This window comes from Harpia harpyja, chromosome W, assembly GCF_026419915.1.
Source record: "Harpia harpyja isolate bHarHar1 chromosome W, bHarHar1 primary haplotype, whole genome shotgun sequence".
Lineage (NCBI taxonomy): Eukaryota > Metazoa > Chordata > Aves > Accipitriformes > Accipitridae > Harpia > Harpia harpyja.
The window spans coordinates 2,108,812-2,128,164 of record NC_068968.1 but is presented as its reverse complement, the minus strand read 5'-3'; the positions used below and the strand labels follow the sequence as shown (position 1 = coordinate 2,128,164).

Below are 19,353 nucleotides of genomic sequence, written 5' to 3'. Positions count from 1 at the left end.
CAGCTTAGTCTAAAGATTTCAGATGAAACTTTTATGTTCTTGATAGGGAATACTGAAAACTTTCTGATGGAATTCAACTCTAGTCTCAAAAGGATAGACTTTGAATTCACACAATTATGTGCAGAAAATCAGTAATTTTGAGAGCCCTCAGAGCCATATACAGTGCATGTATGCTTTCTAAAATGTTTGTGAAGTAGACTTTTTTGTAGTTTGTATTGTATGTGGTTATTTATATAGTATATTTTAGTAATGTGTAAAGGTTTTAATGACTCTTATCTAATTGGCATGACTCTAGTAGCTGTGTCACACATGAGCAATGCATTCGTTTTAAAGTCAGGTTTATAACTTTTCTGCCTTGTTTTTGTGTATTTTGTGTTTTCTGAAGACATATATTTCTTACATATTCTGAAATAACTTGGGACATATTTTCCTGGGGAAAAAAAAAGGTTGAATCTGATATCAGTCTCTGCTATTGTATCTAGAATAAGATTCTTACAATGATACTAGAAATAAGTTTAATGGAAAGAATAATGTTGTAACTATGTTTCTCTTACAAATCAAGTTTTGAGTGTTTATCCAGGCAGATTTTGGAGAAACTGTCTTTGAACTTCAGATTTTTCATGTGTATTTTTAGTTTTACTTTTTTTTGCCCAACTTCCTGGTAACCTACTTCCTAGGATATATTATGCTAAATAATTAGGTGAGCTCCTGTGTTTTAAAAAGTTCATACTTCATAAAGATATCTGTTCATAAGCCAAAGTCTATTTGTCAACAACTGACTCATATAGAAAATATTCATGTCATTTCCACAATGTCCTCACTCCAATTGAGAGAAATAGCATTCACTGTTTTACTCCGTGCCATTTTTAGTTATAAACATTTTAATACACTAGGAGATATAATTTTCATAAACATTCTTTATTTAGTTCATCCTATATTTCTTAATAGGTTGTAGCAAATCTTTTCTAGTGTTGCCTTTTAGCATCATTATTCCACTTCTCGCATCCCTCTTATTCCATGTAGCTTAGTATGTTTTGCTTTATCTTTCCTTCTTTTACCTCCTTGTATTTCTTGTCCTTTGTTTTTCCTTTCTCATCCATCCCTCCCCCAAGAAAATGTCTTCTCCTGGCTTTGTCACGTACAACATCATTGCTGTGATTTATCTGAAATCCAGTTTAAAATAGGATTAGGTCAGCTAGTTCAAAACACCATTTAGATAGTCATTCTGTCTTAAGAGACTAATGCCCATTCATTATAAAACTCAGTAAAATTCACTTGTTTTAATATAAAATTAATGCTATGTATACTGAAAGTCTATACAACTTTTTACATTGTTTCAATAAACTTTAAATTTGAAAATCATATCTTTATTGTGCGCGTGGATAAGCCTTGCATTGTACTGTAAAAAAAAAAAGTAACATTTCAATCAAATTTTATAGACAGGTTTGAAATTTTGTTAAGCTATTATATGAATGGGATAGCCATAGTACGTGATTGTTAAGATTGAACCATCCCAACAGTACCTTTTGGCATTTACAAGGGAGCAGCAACATTTTTTTCTCTCTCCTGATCTTTGAGCATTTTTCTGAAAGATGCACTCTAGGTCAGAGGAAAGTTATGGAAGGTTTTTTTCATAGTATTTTTGTTAAGGGTGAAATTTTGTGGCCTGTTTTGTCCAGGTCAGAATGAATTGTAACACTTTTTTTTCTTCTGGTTTTAACATCTGTGAATGCCTTTTATCCTGGTTTTAATGCAAATGTATGTTGTTGGGGAATCCATGAAACTTTTCCCTTCGAGTTTGTGCCTGCAATGAGGAGGTCATGTTTGCTATCGTTTCTTTTCAGAGCTTCAGCGAATACCTTCTCTGCTGCTTCTTATAGCTATACTGATCAGCTATGTTGAGATGGGAGCTGTTACCAGTTTTACAGTTACTACATTCTGAACAAGGCAAATTTTACTTTGTTAAAGTATGAAACAGATATAAGTAATGAGAGAAACTGTAACTGTGTTAAGGAGATGTCTGAGTTGGTTTATAATATATTTGAAGGATTGGTTTTCCAAAATAAGCACCACATATGTAATGCAAGTGTTTAGTTCTGGGACAGATGAGTGCATGTTTTTTAAGACTTGTGCAGAAACGCCTTTTGGGTCTTCAAATATCACCTAAAAAGACTTCGTTGTTTAAAAAAAAAAGCAGTGATAATTTCACTGCAGAATCTAATGCTGAATGCTACTTCATTGTGTAGATTGTACAGATAATGAAGTCCTATAATAACAACACAGAACTTTAAACACAGGTTTTCGTTGCTCACACAAGTCTTCCTAAATATACTGTGTTCTCTGCTGCTATGATCTGAAATTTGAGTGAAGATTTGCCATTTCTTCAAAGGTCCTCTTCATATTTTTACAGGTGCAACTAAAAATTTTACTGCTGCTTAATCATCTTTATGTCATAGAGTTAAAACAATGCTTCTAGATTTTTCTGTGTTCTATGCTTGTGTGTTTGGGGTTTTTTTTAATTCCAGATGACTTTTCAGAGCCTATAATAACTATAATTTGTAATCAGTGGTAGGTTGTAGCAGTGTAAAATTCCACAGCATTTGTGTAACACGATGGTCCATCTTTGAGTTCTAGCACTGCTGGAAACATTCTCACTTGTGAAGCAGAGTAATCAATTAGGTGCTCATCTTCTAGGTAGGAGTGACAAGAAAGGGAGTATTCCAGGATGAAAAGCTGTATCCAGATTGCATTGGCTCAGTGAGCCAACTTCTGATGCTTCTCACAGTCTTCTGGGCAGCACAGCAGAACTACTCACCGATACTTTTTGGTACAGCTGAAAACTGTAGACAAAAAGGGAGTATCAATTTTAAACATTTGTTTAAATCCTTCATGTATAGGACTTCTACAAAGACAAAATTGGCAAACCTTTGAGAAAAATAGCTTATGGATATTAATTAATCAAGAAAAGTTTAGAGTTCAACTCAATTTTATTTCCAAAATAACAATCTCTTGATGCTGAAACAGACATATTCTTGTACTCACTGAAATCAGTGGGGCAAACAGCTATGCTGCAAGGAAATAACTGGAGTAAAAGCATATTTCCTTTGGAAAGGAAAAGGCTGCAACTCAGCTTGCTTACTACAGATTGTGCTTTTGTAAAGATAACCATTGTGAAAGTCTGTGTCCTGGTTTCGGCTGGGATAGAGTTAATTTTCTTTCTAGTAGCTGGTATAGTGTTATGTCTTGGATTCAGTATGAGAAGAATGTTGATAACACTGATGTTTTCAGTTGTTGCTAAGTAATGTTTATCCAAAGTCAAGGATTTTTCAGCTTCTCATGCCCAGCCAGCAAGAAGGCTGGAGGGGCACAAGAAGTTGGGAGGGGACACAGCCAGGGCAGCTGACCCAAAGTGGCCAAAGGGGTATTCCATACCATGTGAAGTCATGTCTAGTATATAAACTGGGGGGAGTTGGCCTTGGGGTGCGGATCACTGCTCGGGAACTAACTGGGCATCGGTCGGTGAGTGGTGAGCAATTGCATTGTGCATCACTTGTTTTGTATATTCCAATCCTTTTATTATTATTGTCATTTTATTATTGTTATCATTATCATTATTAGTTTCTTCTTTTCTATCCTATTGAACTGTTCTTATCTCAACCCATGAGTTTTACCTTTTTTTTCCCAGATTCTCTCCCCCATCCCACTGTTTGGGGTGGAAGTGAGTGAGTGGCTGCGTGGTGCTTAGTTGCTGGCTGGGGTTAAACCACGACAGTCCGTAATTCCACAAATCTGAAATTTGGAATCACTGTCTTAGAGTTCCTGGTAGCAACTGCATTTGCATGTGGGAAGGCCAGAGTAATAACCCACTAAGCATCTTGCATGTGCATGCACTGCCAGGTGGATCAAGCATGTCATAACTTTCTCTGAAGTTCTCTAGTAAATTATGCCACATTTCAGAGAAGTAAAGGATATATTTCATGGTTTACAGCAAGGAGTTTATCATGATTCTTCTCAGCTGAAGTCTTCAAAGCTTCTCTTAAACTCTAAATTTAACTGAATTTGTAGAAAAAACATCACTTTCATGAGAATTCTACAATCTTCCTGGTTTTCCTCTTTTCTGAGATATTAGTGACTACCTCTTTTCAACTTAACTAGTCTAGAAGAGGAGCTGGCTGTCCCTCATGACATTTAGAAGTATTTAAAGATATGTTGCGTTTGCTGAGGATCCATTTTAATATAGACTTTGTCCATTTAGCCCTAATTAATTTTTTTTTCTCCTTTCTGGACTGAACAGGTTCATAGTTTTAAAAATATTCCAGGCATTGTTTAGTCAAAAGCCAAAACCAAACTATATATAACCAGTTAAATCCAATAGTCTGGGAAGATCTCAGTTCTCTAGCTTGGATTGTTCCTACTTGCAGGATTTTTTTTAGGCATGGTGTGTCTGTCCTATCCCAAAAAGTATGTTGGGATATGTGTGGGCATTGTATGTACTCTCTGGGGCCTTCGTTTTTGGTGTTAGTTTTTCAGAAGTAGATGTTGGATAAACTGCTATCGGTAGACAGCAGGAATTCAGCAGTTGCACACTGGAGTCCTTTCTTGTGTTGATCTGTTACCAGTACAATAGGAGACATTTTTAGCTTTGCCTGGAGGCTGCTTGAGTTATTTCCTATTTTTGTCTTTGCCACTAAGGTAAATATTTTGATTCTTGCTTTCACAGTTGTTCTTAAGTCTTCTCTGGATAATAAGAGAGAACTTTACGTGTTGCACATCTAGTTCTTAGCAGCAACAATAAACTTGACCAAATCTACTAGTTTCATTGTACTTTGGTTCATCCAAAATATGCTGCTTTGTCTGTTTGCAGATTTAGGAGTGCATTGTTTAATTAGTTCACTTTTGAAAAATTACTTTGGCACATGTAAGCGATAGAAATTTATTACCTAATTTGTCAGAGCAATTTGTTGAAAGTCTGAAACTGCCTTTGGTTCATGGGCTTGGATGCTTGATCAGGTTCCTCTTATTTCTGGGAAAAGCTAAAGCTATTTTGCATAAATGATTTTTGCAACAATGCATTGCAATATGTAAAAATGTGGGCCAGCAATTTGTCTGACATTACAATATGCAATGCAGACCTGTTCATGTGTCTAAGTATCTAAATATGGATGTTATTTCTTGGCTTATGTGCAGGGATATGTGATCAAAATTTTTGGTTTGAATTTTCTTCTAGACAAAGGGTAAATTTGGCAAAATACAAATGGGGAAAGCCTCACATTTGCTTCTGGTAAATGAACTTTTCTGTTGCTTGACATTTTCAACCATTTTAGGTGACCGTTTTTGTGTAAGAAAATTTAAACTATTTACTTGAAATTTGCAATTTATTTTTGCTCCATGGGAATATTACCAATGAACATAAAAGAAAAGGATGAGACCTTTTTTGTTCTTCAAATTACTGAACTGTTGTTTGCATCAAATAAAGGTTCCTTAAATATACTTACTGTTTAATTATCTTCTGAGCAACTTTCCTGTAGTATTTTATATTAAAAGCTAAAATATCAGCAATTTTTTGTTCTTGTTGTTAATATAATTAAGTTCCTTTGAAGAAGCAAAACAAGAGTAGCTTCATGTGATATTTTCAGTGATAAAGGCTGAGAATCTTTCCATGATAGAGTGAGGTAAAAGCAGATCTTCTTGATGTGCCTAGAGTCACAAATCAGATATAAATCATGGTATTTGTTTTGCTTGTTCTCTGCAAAGATCTTGGTTGTATTATATTGATTATATAGGACTTTTTCTTTTAGGAGAAGAAAAATTGAGGTTTAATTTGATTATATTTAATGGAGGTCTTTTTTCTTAGGTGAGGCCCCATGGCTCAGTTTTTAAATGAATCAGAATACATGGCTGGGAAAACGCATCAATCATAAATTTCAGATTCCAAACATTAATAGTAACAGAAAATTACATGCTGTGTTTTGCAACTGTACAAAACACCTTAACTTTTTAATACAGTAAATTGTGTTGGCTTAAATTTCAATGCATATGTTCAAAAGCAATGACAATGAAATCCAAAAGCAGTCCCCTGACAGTCTGATTCATAAAAGTGAGGTTCTTCGTGCAGCACTGCATTTATTTCAATTGCTGATCTTGCTCCATTTTACTCTGAGTACTGCTATATTTTTTGTGAAGTGTCTTGCAAAACTAGACTGCTCTAGCCTTCTTTTATCGATTTTTATAAAGACGAGAAGTCAGTGAATAGCAATAAGGAATAAAATAACTTGTGGCTATAGTTGCTGCAGCAATCAGATAGCTTGAGGAAATCATTAATACCAATGTAATGTGAGTTCTCATGCTTCTTGGCATCTTTGGAGAGTGTGTGTTGGGTATATTCCTTGCTATCTGTTTGGATCCTTCAGGGTGCTCTTTGGAGATCTCTTCCCTCTGTCAAAAAATGTTTCTTGCTTCTAAGAGTATTTTGTGCTATTGTAAAATCCTTTTTGAATCTGTGCTGCTTAGCCATGGGCAACGATGACCTCTGCTACATCATGGAATTATTCAGTTGCTGTGTCCAGATTCTTCTCTGACCCACCAACCTGGCTGGGTCCCATTTCTCAAGGCCAGAGCTAAGGACTGGAATATAACCAGGGAGCCTGAACCTCTCCTTTTGTTTAGCCCGAGGCTGAGCGCCTTCCCTTTGTGCCAGTATTAGGGTAGATGAGGAAAAATGATTTTGAAAGATGTGTTCAAGCAGGTTCTATGGAATGATATAGGACATACTTCTTCCTAACACTACTTCTCTCTTTCCTGCCAAATCCATTGCAGCAGAGAATCCTGTGGGTGCAGTCCCTTGGGCAGTGGTGAGGGGATCTCAGTCTCCCGCCCTCTTTCAAGCGTGTGTGTGTGAGCTGAGCTCAGCAGTTATCCCTTCATGGATGTAGTCAAAAGGTGAGGGTAAGGGGCTCAATAGAGGGTTATATCCTGTTTATAGGATGTAGCTGTATACCCTTCCACAAACTTTAAGGCAGAGAATGGGAAAGAGGAAAGCCACTGAAGTAAATGGATGACTACTCAGATTATTTTCATCAGTATTCATCTTGATGGTGTGTTTTTCAACTGATGATATGGTATTGAGATAAAAGCAGAACTTCTGTCTTATGAGCAGATGTACTTTCCTCATACCTTAAATTCCGCTTTGAGAAAAGGTTTGCAATTTCCCTGTGTTTCCCCTTCTGTTCTTAAAACTCTCCAGGGCACAGAATTATTTGGAAGAGTGTGATGCTGTTAGGCAAAGGACTCTGATCACCAAGGACTCAGATATAAAGAACATACTGGAGCATTTTAAGGGAGAGCACAGTGGAAAGGATATAATTAAATTTGCACACTAAGGGATAGCTGAAAATTTTCAGCTTTAACCAGTACGCTGTTAATCAATCACAGGTAGTCATGTGGCCCTTTGCACTGTAGAGCCTGAGTGCTATACTGTAACAGAACTTAACTATTTTAAAAGGGTGTTTATTTTCCAAGCATCTTTATAAAGTAGGGAAGTACTTTTATCCCCTCTTTTTTCTTTTACTTCTTAATCTAAAATAGAACCTTATCTGCATGAATGGTTGTAGTAGAATTAAGCTGTGAGTCTGTGCTGTTGTAGTTACAATGACACGGCTATCCAACAACAAGAAAGGCGGCACTCTTGTTACGGAGTAAGAGTGTATTTTATTTGATTTAGCAGAGTTTGAAGGTTGTTTGAGCTAATCCAGAAAGAAACTGCTTTCCTTCCTGTATATACGTCTGACACAGGGGGTTTTATCAGTGTGACCCAAAATGACTTGAGAAAGTTAGACAGTAAGCTGGTGATACATAAGGGAGGTAGACCCAAAACCACTGGAACATCCTCTATCAAATGCTCAGAGAGGACATGTAAGGAAGGTGAGCTTGGCCTCTGTGGAATAACAGCAAGACTGGATATACTAGTCATCAGCAAAATAAGAAGAGTCCAGTAGGCAGTTAACGTCTTCTGTGTCTAAAAAAGAGTGAGGGGAGGGCAAAATTGAGCTGTAATCTGTAAGTTTTTATTTTTAATGTCAAAATGAAGATTTGTGGCAATTCATTAGTGTAGAAGTTCCAGAATGTGGGGAGTGGCTAAACTTAAATTTCTAAACACTGAGAAATGCAAAGTTAAGATTCATATCCCCACCCTAAACAAGTGGCACTGTTCCCTCTTAGACCCTTGTGTGTTCTTTTCTATAATGTCTTGATATTTGGAAAAAGTTGCATTTTAAAATACAAGGTATAGAGAGAGATTACAAATATGAAATTGCATTAACTACAGTTTTGCTTATTACAAAGTATTAGCACACAGAAATGGAAAAGACAATATTTATGGGAGGCTAATTTATGCAAAAGACTTCATTAACATAAACCTTAGTTTTGAAATTAAGTTCAGGGGCAGTTTTTCTTCAAGCACTTGTTCATTTGTTGCAATAGATGTATGTGCAAACAGGCCATTTTGATGTCATGAGTATTTTAAAGTAACCATATAAGCAAACTGATATGGATTGTTTCCACTGTATTAACTGTCCCTTATAGTTATGGAAGTAGCAGTAGTAGTTATTTACAGTCCTCAGCAGCTAAGGAAACTGGGCATGCAGCAAACTTGTTCCAGGGAACATTGTGACAGAAACAAAAACTTTATAGATGGCTTATAGAGCACTTTACAGTAATTCTATTTGTTCTCTTTTCTGCTATTCCCTTCTTGAATAAAGCAAGCTTTTCATATTCCCTAATAAAAGAAAAAGGGGGAAGCTTATACTGTCATCTGAAATATCTGTAACAAGAGAGAGTGCAGTTTAAGCATTAGTTGAATTTAGCATTGGAGAACATAGAAAACTTGGAACTTTTGAGAAGGAAATAAAGTTATTTTTCCAAATATTTAAAGTACTTGCATTTTTATTTTTTCGTTGATGTCTAATTAACACTGTGGTAATTGACTTATTTTTAAAGATTGAGTAGTGTTCTACCCCAGGAACAAAATCAGTAAGGAAAGCAAGAATAGATATTCCTAGGAGGTAAGAGAGTAGCCTGTGATTTTTGTTTCTTGTTTCGGGGTTTTTTGTTTTTTAAGGGTTTTCTTACTTAAAATATATCACCTTTCATTTTACTAAGATGTTCTTTGTGCACAGTATAAGGAAAATAAAGAACAAATTCTGTTCTAACAGTTCCTCAAAGCAATGATCACAATCTTAAAATTACATCATGAAACACTCAGACATAGTTTTGAAATTGAGTTTGAAATTGAATTAGAATTTGGTCATGGAACTCTTGCCAAGCTAGGTATACAATCCATTACTGATTTGTTTCCTTTTCTGATTTCCTCTCCAAGCAATCTGTCTTACTAGTTATTCTGTTTTTAAATTTACTTTTCATTGTAGACTGGGAGAGGCTTAAAGATATATTTGTAGAAAATACTCCTGTTAGTGTAAGTGCATCTAGCCCATCTAGCTTTTAAGCATCTGTATGAATCTTAATGCAACTTTTGTTCCTTTACTTGCAGCTGGTTTTTGCAGTGTCTTGGCCAGATTTGCTGTAGGCTTTATGCTCTGTGTGTTGTCCCACTGATTTCAATGAAATTACCAACAGTGCATGAAATTGAGAATATGTGTTAAAAAAACAGGATCTGAGGTCCTCTAGCAATTTCACCTGTGGAAATTGTCTTAAAACATATATGTGCAAATTTTCCTCTAGTCTGGGGCTGAATGTAAGCTAACTCTCTTCAGACACTGTATAGATGTACAAAGAGACATGGAGTATTAGTGTGGGGACACCACTACTCAGACATGACTATGCAGCATCCAGATTAGACCTGGCTGGCATCCAGTCAGCTGGTGGTACACACAGAGGAACTGATCTGTCTGTGCTGTCATACCTCTGCCTATCTTCAATCAAGTGCCCAGCCTGCAAAGAATAATCATTTCACAGCGCCATGGTAAACCACACTGTGAAATGTTTTCTAGCGTTTTTGAAAGCAATATTGAGAATTTGGGTAACTTTGGCAGGTGGTGATTATCAAAGGATGGCAACTTAAAGCAAATAAATAAGAGTGACCACAGCATGGGGGAAGCAGGGACAACTTTTGCTATCAGCTTTACTTTATAGATGTTTCCCTACCTCAGTTTGAAAACCCCAGAATTTTAAGTTAAATCTTTTTTTAAAATGCACTTAAATGGGATGACTTGCTGTGAACATACCTGAGAATTATAGAAAAATAATTTTCTCATCATTAGTTTCATTGCTTACAGGCAGTTTTTATGGATGTAGAGGTATGTGAAGCCAGCAATATATGAGACTTTTAAAAAAAATTTTGTTGCTGGAAACTATTTTCTCATATTAAGGCTCTTCTAATTCCACTTAAAGTTGTTTAAGGGGGGGGGGAAGACTAAGCTTGGATTAGAAGATGGGATATTAGTGTAAAAATGGAAATACATTTTAGAAAATTATGTTAGTGATATAGTGAATGCAATTAAAAAAGTGAATTATCATCCAGAAGATGATTTTTTGGAGGATTTTTTTTTGTGTGTATAGCAATTGGCAGGTGATTTCTTCTCTGTCTAAATAATATAGTATGCCTTGGGAAGGAGAGAAAGGCACTTATGACAAAGGCATTTGTTCTGTTGTTGGAAAACGGTTAACAGTTTAGTCTGATAATCTTAAAATCTGTGCAATAGATTCTTTGATAAATAAAGGTAAGACATCAAATAAATAAAACCCCAAGAAATACTTTTAAATTAATTTGGTTTCCTTGTGTCACTTGTAAAATATTTTGACCGTAAATCTCCTTCATACTGACTGCATATGGGCCTAATTGTAGTTTCAAAATGTGATGAGAATTGTGTGATGATGTCTAACTATTTACCTCTGTGGAAAAGAAACCTGATGTGGTTCAGCTTGCTGTTTGTTTATATTAAATAAAAATCTTTCAACTATGCTTTGTAACAAAATCAAGCAAAAATTTGGGTTGCATTATAAAACTACTAGGAGGAGGTAAGAAAAAAATCTGAGGCAGAGGTTGGGATGTCAATGATTTGGTCTGTATTTAGGGATAAGTATTTAGGGATCCCTTCAGTGGCAGGGAAATACACTGAAAGGAACAGGAAAACACACCTGGTCAATATGTGGCTCAGAGGCTGGTGCCATAGGTGGAATTTTGGGTTTTTTGATCATGGGGAGACTTACACAGCACCGGGCTTGCTAGCGACAGATGGTGTCCAGCTGTCTCAAAAGGGTAAGAGAATCCTTGCTCATGAGATGGCAGGGCTCATAGAGAGGGCTTTAAACTAGGTTCGAAGGGGGCAAGGGATAAAACTAGGTGCACCAGAGATGAGCCTGGGGGCAGCGTGCCGATGTTAGGGGTGGATTCGATGACCCAGCTCAAATGCATCTATGCCAACGCACGCAGCATGGGCAATAAACAGGAGGAGCTGGAAGCCATTGTGCAGCAGGATAGCTATGACTTAGTCGCCATCACGGAAACATGGTGGGATGACTGCCATGACTGGAGTGCTGCAATGGATGGCTACAAGCTCTTCAGAAGGGACAGGCAAGGTAGAAGAGGTGGTGGGGTGGCTCTTTATGTTAGGGAATGTTTTGACTGTTCAGAGCTACACGATTGTGATGATAAGGTGGAGTGCTTATGGGTGAGGATGAGAGGGAAACCCAATAAGACAGATATTGTGCTGGGAGTCTGTTATAGACCGCCTGACCAGGTTGAAGAGACGGATGAATCGTTCTACAAGCGGCTGGCAGTAGTCTCAGAATCGTGTGCCCTTGTCCTTGTGGGGGACTTCAACTTTCCAGACATCTGCTGGAAATACAACACAGCAGAGAGTACACAATCTAGGAGGTTCCTGGAGTGTGTGGAAGATAACTTCTTGACACAGCTGGTGGGTGAGCCAACCAGGGGAGGAGCCTTGCTAGACCTGTTGTTTACGAACAGGGAAGGACTGGTGGGAGGTGTGATGGTTGGAGGCCGTCTTGGGCTTAGTGACCATGAAATGGTAGAATTTTCAATTCTTGGTGAGGCAAAGAAGGTGGTCAGCAAAACCACCACTATGGACTTCTGGAGGGCAAACTTTGGCCTCTTCAAGGCACTGGTTGAGAGAGTCCCTTGGGAGACGGTTCTGAAGGGCAAAGGGGTCCAGGAGGGATGGACATTCTTTAAGAAGGAAATCTTAATGGCTCAGGACCAGGCTATTCCCATGTGCCGCAAGTCAAACCGCTGAGGAAAACGACCGGCCTGGCTGAATGGGGAGCTTTTGCTAGGACTTAAGAAAAAAAGCAGAGTTTATAATCTCTGGAGGAAAGGGCGGGCAACTTGGGAGGAGTACAGGGATCTTGTTATATCATACAGAGAGGAAATTAGAAAGGCGAAAGCTCAGCTAGAACTAAATCTGGCCACTATCGTAAGGGACAACAAAAAATGTTTTTACAAATATGTTAACAATAAAAAGAATCCCAAGGAGAATATCTATCCTGTATTGCATACAGAAGGGAACGTAGCAACCAGTGATGAGGAAAAGGCTGAGGTACTTGATGCCTTCTTTGCCTCAGTCTTTAATAGTGAGTCCAGTCATCCTCAGGGTACTCCACCTCATGAGTTGGAAGGTAAGGGTGAAGAGCATAACATACCCCCCTTAATCCAGGAGGAATTAGTTAGGGACCTACTACGCCATCTGGACACTCACAAATCTATGGGACCTGATGGGATCCATCCAAGAGTACTGAGGGAACTGGCGGAGGTCCTTGCCAAGCCACTCTCTATCATCTATCAGCGTTCCTGGTCAACAGGGGAGGTCCCAGAGGACTGGAGGCTTGCCAATGTGACTCCCATTTATAAGAAGGGTCGGAGGGAGGATCCGGGGAACTACAGGCCTGTCAGCCTGACCTTGGTACCGGGGAAGATTATGGAACGGTTTGTCTTGAGAGCACTCACACGGCAGCTCCAGGATAAGAGGGGGATCAGGCCCAGTCAGCATGGGTTTACGAAAGGCAGGTGCTGCTTGACCAACCTGATCTCCTTCTATGACCAGGTGACCCGCCTAGTGGATGAGGGAAAGGCTGTCGATGTTATTTTCCTAGACTTCAGCAAGGCCTTTGACACTGTCTCTCATGGCATACTCCTTGAGAAACTGGCGTCTCGTGGCCTGGATAAGTGCACTATTCACTGGGTGAAAAACTGGCTGGATGGCCGAGCCCAGAGGGTAGTGGTGAATGGGGTGAAATCCAGTTGGCGGCGGGTCACGAGTGGTGTTCCCCAGGGCTCGGTGTTGGGCCCTGTTCTGTTTAATATCTTTATTGATGATTTGGATGAGGGGATTGAGTGCACCCTCAGCAAGTTTGCAGACGACACCAAGTTGGGAGGCAGGGTCGATCTGCTTGAGGGTAGGGAGGCTCTACAAAGAGATCTGGACAGGCTGGATCGATGGGCTGAGGCCAATTGTATGAAGTTCAACAAGGCCAAGTGCCAGGTCCTGCACTTCGGTCACGGCAACCCCATGCAGCGCTACAGGCTTGGGGAAGAGTGGCTGGAAAGCTGCCCAGCAGAGAAAGACCTGGGGGTGCTGGTTGACAGCTGGCTGAATATGAGCCAGCAGTGTGCCCAGGTGGCCAAGAAGGCCAATCGCATCCTGGCCTGTATCAGGAACAGTGTGGCCAGCAGGAACAGGGAGGTGGTTGTTCCCCTGTACTTGGCACTGGTGAGGCCGCACCTTGAGTACTGTGTTCAGTTTTGGGCCCCTCACTACAGGAAAGACATTGAGCTGCTTGAGCGTGTCCAGAGAAGGGCAACCAAGTTGGTGAGGGGCCTGGAGCACAAGTTTTATGAGGAGCGGCTGAGGGATCTGGGGTTGTTCAGTCTAGAAAAGAGGAGGCTGAGGGGAGACCTTATCGCTCTCTACAACTACCTGAAAGGGGGTTGTAGTGAGGTGGGTGTTGGTCTCTTCTGTCAGGTGGCTGGAGATAGGACAAGAGGAAATGGCCTCAAGTTGAGGCAAGGGAGATTTAGGTTAGATATTAGGAAAAATTTTTTTACTGAGAGGGTTGTCAAACATTGGAATGGGCTGCCCAGGGAAGTGGTTGATTCACCATCCCTGGAGGTATTCAAAAAGCGAGTGGACAGGGTACTCCAGGGCATGGTTTAGGGGGCATGGTTAATGGTTGGACTCGATGATCTTGAAGGTCTTTTCCAACCGAAATGATTCTATGATTCTATAAGACCCCAGAGATTCTGCCACAGATTGTCTCTACCTACTGGAAAAGGGAAGATTACTGTCTTGTGTACACTAAATAATATGAATGAGAATAAACAGAACTGTTAATGAGACATAATGAATCCTTAATTTACCTACACTGTTAGAAAACCTGGTGAATTCAGAGGATGAACCAAAATAAGAATAAATTTTGTGGAAGTAGAGCAAGGATGTCTTTTTACAAAGGAAATTCACCAATTTGAATTTATGTGCCTGACAAAATATTTTATTGAAGAAGATGTGTATGCAATTTATTATGTTAATTTCTAATTGCAGTGTGAACAATAAATGCAACTTTAGAAAGGGCTGTCAAATACATCCAAGTATATCTAACTGTGGTATTATTTATTAGTGGGTATACCGTAAGCAGTTCCTGAGAAAGGACTGTAGTGTTGGGCCCTTATTATTATCTTCAGGTTCACATTTACTCTTCTTGCTCTCCATTAATAGGTAGCATAGATCAGTCAGTGTTAAAGGAGTTGCCTCCTGAGCTCCTGGCAGAAATTGAATCCACCATGCCGCTTTGTGAACGTGTGAAAATGAACAAGCGCAAACGTAGCACAGTTAATGAGAAACCAAAGTATGCTGAAATCAGTTCTGATGAAGACAATGACGGTGAAGAAGTTTTTGAATGTAAGTAGTACATCATTCTGTTCCTACTCCTAAAGAAGGCTAATATTTTGCTTTTACAAAAAGATATACTGGGTTTTTTTTGTTGGCTACCCTAAAACATAAGAAAACAAATTTGCTGTCCAGACAACTACTTGGCCAAGAATCTTTTTTTCTTTTAAAAGAAAACTTACTTGGTTTCAATTTGTTACTCAAGATGAAAAGCAGCTAGTTGTTAAATTTCTTTCCCTAATTACCTTATGGGAAGCCACTGCCTAGATTTTTTTTTAGTTGTGCAATGAAACTTTTTTAACCAATCAGAGAAAATATCCTGTAAAGCAGCTCAGAAAACTTGCACACAAAGCTATGCAAAGAAAAATTTCAGTAAATACATTTTAAATTATTCTGAGTTTCATTGGTAAGAAAAGCAAATGATCCCCTCTTGAATTTTTCTGACATGATAAATTAAGAATATTAGTGCCCAGAAGTTTCTTAAAATATTTTTTCTTCTATTATTTCCATGCTATATTGCTTGAAAAACTGGAATTATTGCCAGTGGTTTCTCAAAATAGCATTTACTGATGGTACTATTTTTTAATTAAGTGATTTCAAAGGAAGAGGAAGCTCGTAGTTAGACTTTTGCTGTGCAATCAGGTAAAGTTCATAAGTGTCAAAAACTTGTTATATGCCTCTAAGTTAGGAAGGGATTTCCTACTTACAAATAAGAGTGTAGTTAGTTTGTCTCTATGGTAGTTCAGTTAGCCAACACTGAAAAGAAACTCCATTAAAATGGAATGAATCAGTTCAGTCTGAGTAACATCTTAGCTCTGTTACCTATGTAGGGCTACAGAAGTGCCTATTGCTGTTAACCTGAGAAGGCATCTTGCTTATAATGATTTTTTTCCAAGTTTAGACTCTTTTCACCTTTGCTTATCTAAACATCTTACTGAACTCTTGTAAAACATAATGTTTTGCTTCTTAGTCTTTCTTAGGGTCCAAAAGAGAAAGATTTGTTTGTCCTGTTCTTTTAATACGTTTCAAGTTCTTGTCCAACAGATACGCAATGCGTATGCACACATACACGTAAAAATTATAATAGCGATACCTCTGATCTTTATCAAAGAAGCAGAAAAGAATGTCCTTTTGTTTGTTTGTTTTTCATTTAAAATATAACTGAATAATGCTGCTGTGACCATGAGTATGAGATCTTGAGGTAACTTGTAATCAGATGATTTGCTTCATTCAGGATTCTATGTTCTCTGTTTACTGTATCATTTCACCTGTTAATGATGTTAATAATCTGAAACAGTGAATCAAAAAAAGAATAAGTAAAGCAAAATTATTTAAGTTGGTTGGGAATGGAGAGGATTGTCAGGAATTTCAGAGAGATCTTAATCTACCTATTAGCCACAGTGGCTGTTGAAATTCTTAAATACAAAGTAAAGCAAATTAAGGAAAACTTTCACAGTAATGATATGTTTTAAGGGATTCTAGGTTCACTATATCCACTTGAGATCTGGCCATCATTCTAAACAATTCATTGAGGACATCTGGTTTAAAAATAAATTATAATATTTCTCAAAGGATACTGTAGAACTGAACTGAGTTAAAATGAGACAAAATGATCAAGAGAATGAAAGATTTGTGACAAGTACACTGAATAGATTTGTACTGTTACAAATATGTATTTCAGAATTCTTTTGGTTGTCTAAAATTGAACTGTAAAAAATATGAAATAGTGATTGTTATAGAAGAGGAATTTCTTTGAGTATCTCATGAAGAAGGGGCATTCCGTTAAATGATGAGAAATTAAAAATTGATTAAATCATTCTCATACAGTTAGTGCTAAATGTGTTATTGCATAAATGTTTGGCAGAATTCAGAAGGAAATTGGGTGTTTATATTCCAGATAGTCTTTGTTTATGTATAAAATTAATAATAACTCTTGAAATATTATTAATACTTACATTTTTAGTAATTTTTATCTACTTCAAAATAAACTTTGTAGAGCAATGACTGATTGTGAATATCTGTTCCCATGTTCATCTTATTTGCCTTGCGGAGCCAACACAACTGTAACACATTCTGTTGTGTCGTGCAGCATTGATAAACTGGTCAATTTAAATTTCTGCTAGAAAGCAATATTGGAAGTTACTTTTCTCATGGAGATGTAGCTGGGGTCAGAATTTGTCCTACAGAGCTTAAATTGATACTGATGATTTGTAAACTGTGGAGACAGATTTCATCTACCTCCACAAAATGCTATCTCATGGGGGGAAAAGAATCAGTTAAGATGTGTAAAGTCTTTTCCCATAAACCCCCTATTTTCTTCTCCAATATGCTCACTTCAAGTATCCTAGACGGCTCTCCGATTCTTCACAGTTAACTCTCAACCATTTTAGAACTACAGTGTTAATAGCTCAGGCCTTGTGAACATGACTGTACTGCCTCCAGAAGCAAGTCCGGTCCATAAGCAGAACAGCTCAGAGCATGAACTAAGTTATTACCTTAAACACTTGGACCACCTCTGTGCAGAAGTTTCGTACTATGTTTTCAGAAGTGGGAGCCCTCTAGGGTGCAGTGCAGAGCATTAGTATCACCACAGGTTCAATGTTGTTTTTATTAGTTCTGAGCCTGGGCTGACTGTTGACTATATCCTGGTACTATACCAGGTGTGACTATACCCTGGTATGTTTCCTATGCTTCTCAATAAACTGGGGTTGTGGAAAGAACTTGTCAGTTCTGTTCCAGTTCTGTCTGAACGCTTGGAGCCATTTTGCTCAGAAACAACCCTATATACAGTCATACCTCTAAACTTCAGGAGACTTTGGTAGAGACACACAGATGTCAGGGCTGTTATATGCAAGTTCACAAGAATAATAAACTCTGCTAGTCTAGACTGTAATGTTTTGGAGCCATTTTGATCTTCACAGCACAGTCTCTGTTAGACATCTCTTTGCTAGCCCAGTTACCTTAGATAATGGAGAGTTGGCTGATTTAATGGATGAAATTACCTCCTCCTCCATATCCTTTTTCTATTACATCTTAGCACCCTCTCCCCTTCAAGACTGTCTTTGAAAACAACAAAGAACTCTCCATTCCCCCTCACACACACACACACACACTTTATTTCCAAATTTCTGTTTCTGTATAGAACATTTATCCCAATTTTTTTAACATTCAGTTCTGCAAGGCTTTTTGGTCCTGACTTAAAACTGGTTCTAATAACCTTCTGTGGTATATACTCGCTGCCTGGCCCAGAATTGTGACTCCAGCTTTCTCCTTTACACTGAATTTCCTGCAATATATATCAAGACAAAATTTTAGTTGTCTTGGCAAAACAGAGTATCTTTAAGCAACTAGGTTGCCAAGTCTCATTGGAACTTGCTGTGTTAGATGGGCAAAGCAATCACTGAGTTGGAACATGGACACCCACTAATAGTCACAATTTAGATAACTGAAGAAATTATCTCAATGTTCTCTTATGAAAGGATGAAACTTATTTTGATTTGTTCTACTTTCCTGACTTTGTTTAAAAGGACAAATGCCCTGTAAATTTGTATTTTTAAATGTTTGCTGGTGTCTTTGCCAGTTTCAGGCACAGTTTTTATGTAATTCAAAAGAAATTGTTAGAATAATGCCATAACAGAATTTTATATGATAGTTTTAGAGTGTTTACTTGTTTTACAGAACATCTATATGATGGTGTTTAACTTGCAAATGTATAATTTTGAGCTATTAAAAGTAGAATTTTTGTACTTATAATGAAAATGCATTTCATTTCTAGCTTCTCGTAAAAGACATAAAAAGGATAGAGATGAAGCTTGGGAGTATGAAGAACATGACAGAAGAAGTTCTGGTGACCATAGGAGAAGTAGTTATTATCATGAAGGAAGGAGGACTTCTGGTAGTGGCCGTTACCGTAATCGCAGTCCCGATGACTCTGATATGGATGATTATTCTCCTCCTCCTAGCCTCAGTGAGGGTAAATGATTATTTAAAAAATTTTCTTTTCTTCCATAATATTAGTGCATTTTTAAAGGATATGTTAAACATTTTAAAATAAACATCTTTACATGCAGTATTGAATATAAGCCTTAAAATGTAAACAATCATTTATTCTCTTAATTAGTGGCTAGAAAAATGAAGAAAAAAGAAAAACAAAAGAAGAGGAAAGCTTATGAACCTAAACTAACACCTGAAGGTAATTTTAGATTTATTTTCTACAGTTTGTATTTTCTGGTTTGTATAGAAAATAATTATATACACATTTCTTTTTTCACCAGAAATGATGGATTCTTCAACTTTCAAAAGATTTACTGCTTCGATAGAGAATATTTTGGAAAATTTAGAAGACATGGATTTTACAGCTTTTGGTAATATGTCAGAAATTTTCAAAATGCTTCCCCCAATTAGAAACACAAGAAACAAAAAAATTTGCATCTCAGTA

General features: G+C 37.7%; 1 protein-coding gene across 6 annotated transcripts in view; it reads left to right on the top strand.

The window, feature by feature from the left end:
- The window catches only part of LOC128136275 (nipped-B-like protein), a 187,172-nt gene that overhangs the window by 126,640 nt on the left and 41,179 nt on the right, over positions 1-19,353 (top strand). For all 6 annotated transcript variants that reach the window (XM_052775528.1, XM_052775530.1, XM_052775524.1 and 3 more), the window contains 4 exons: positions 14,745-14,927; positions 18,691-18,888; positions 19,036-19,107; positions 19,190-19,279. In XM_052775528.1, the coding sequence (XP_052631488.1) occupies positions 14,745-14,927; positions 18,691-18,888; positions 19,036-19,107; positions 19,190-19,279 (543 nt within the window). The remainder of the gene's footprint in view (positions 1-14,744; positions 14,928-18,690; positions 18,889-19,035; positions 19,108-19,189; positions 19,280-19,353) is intronic.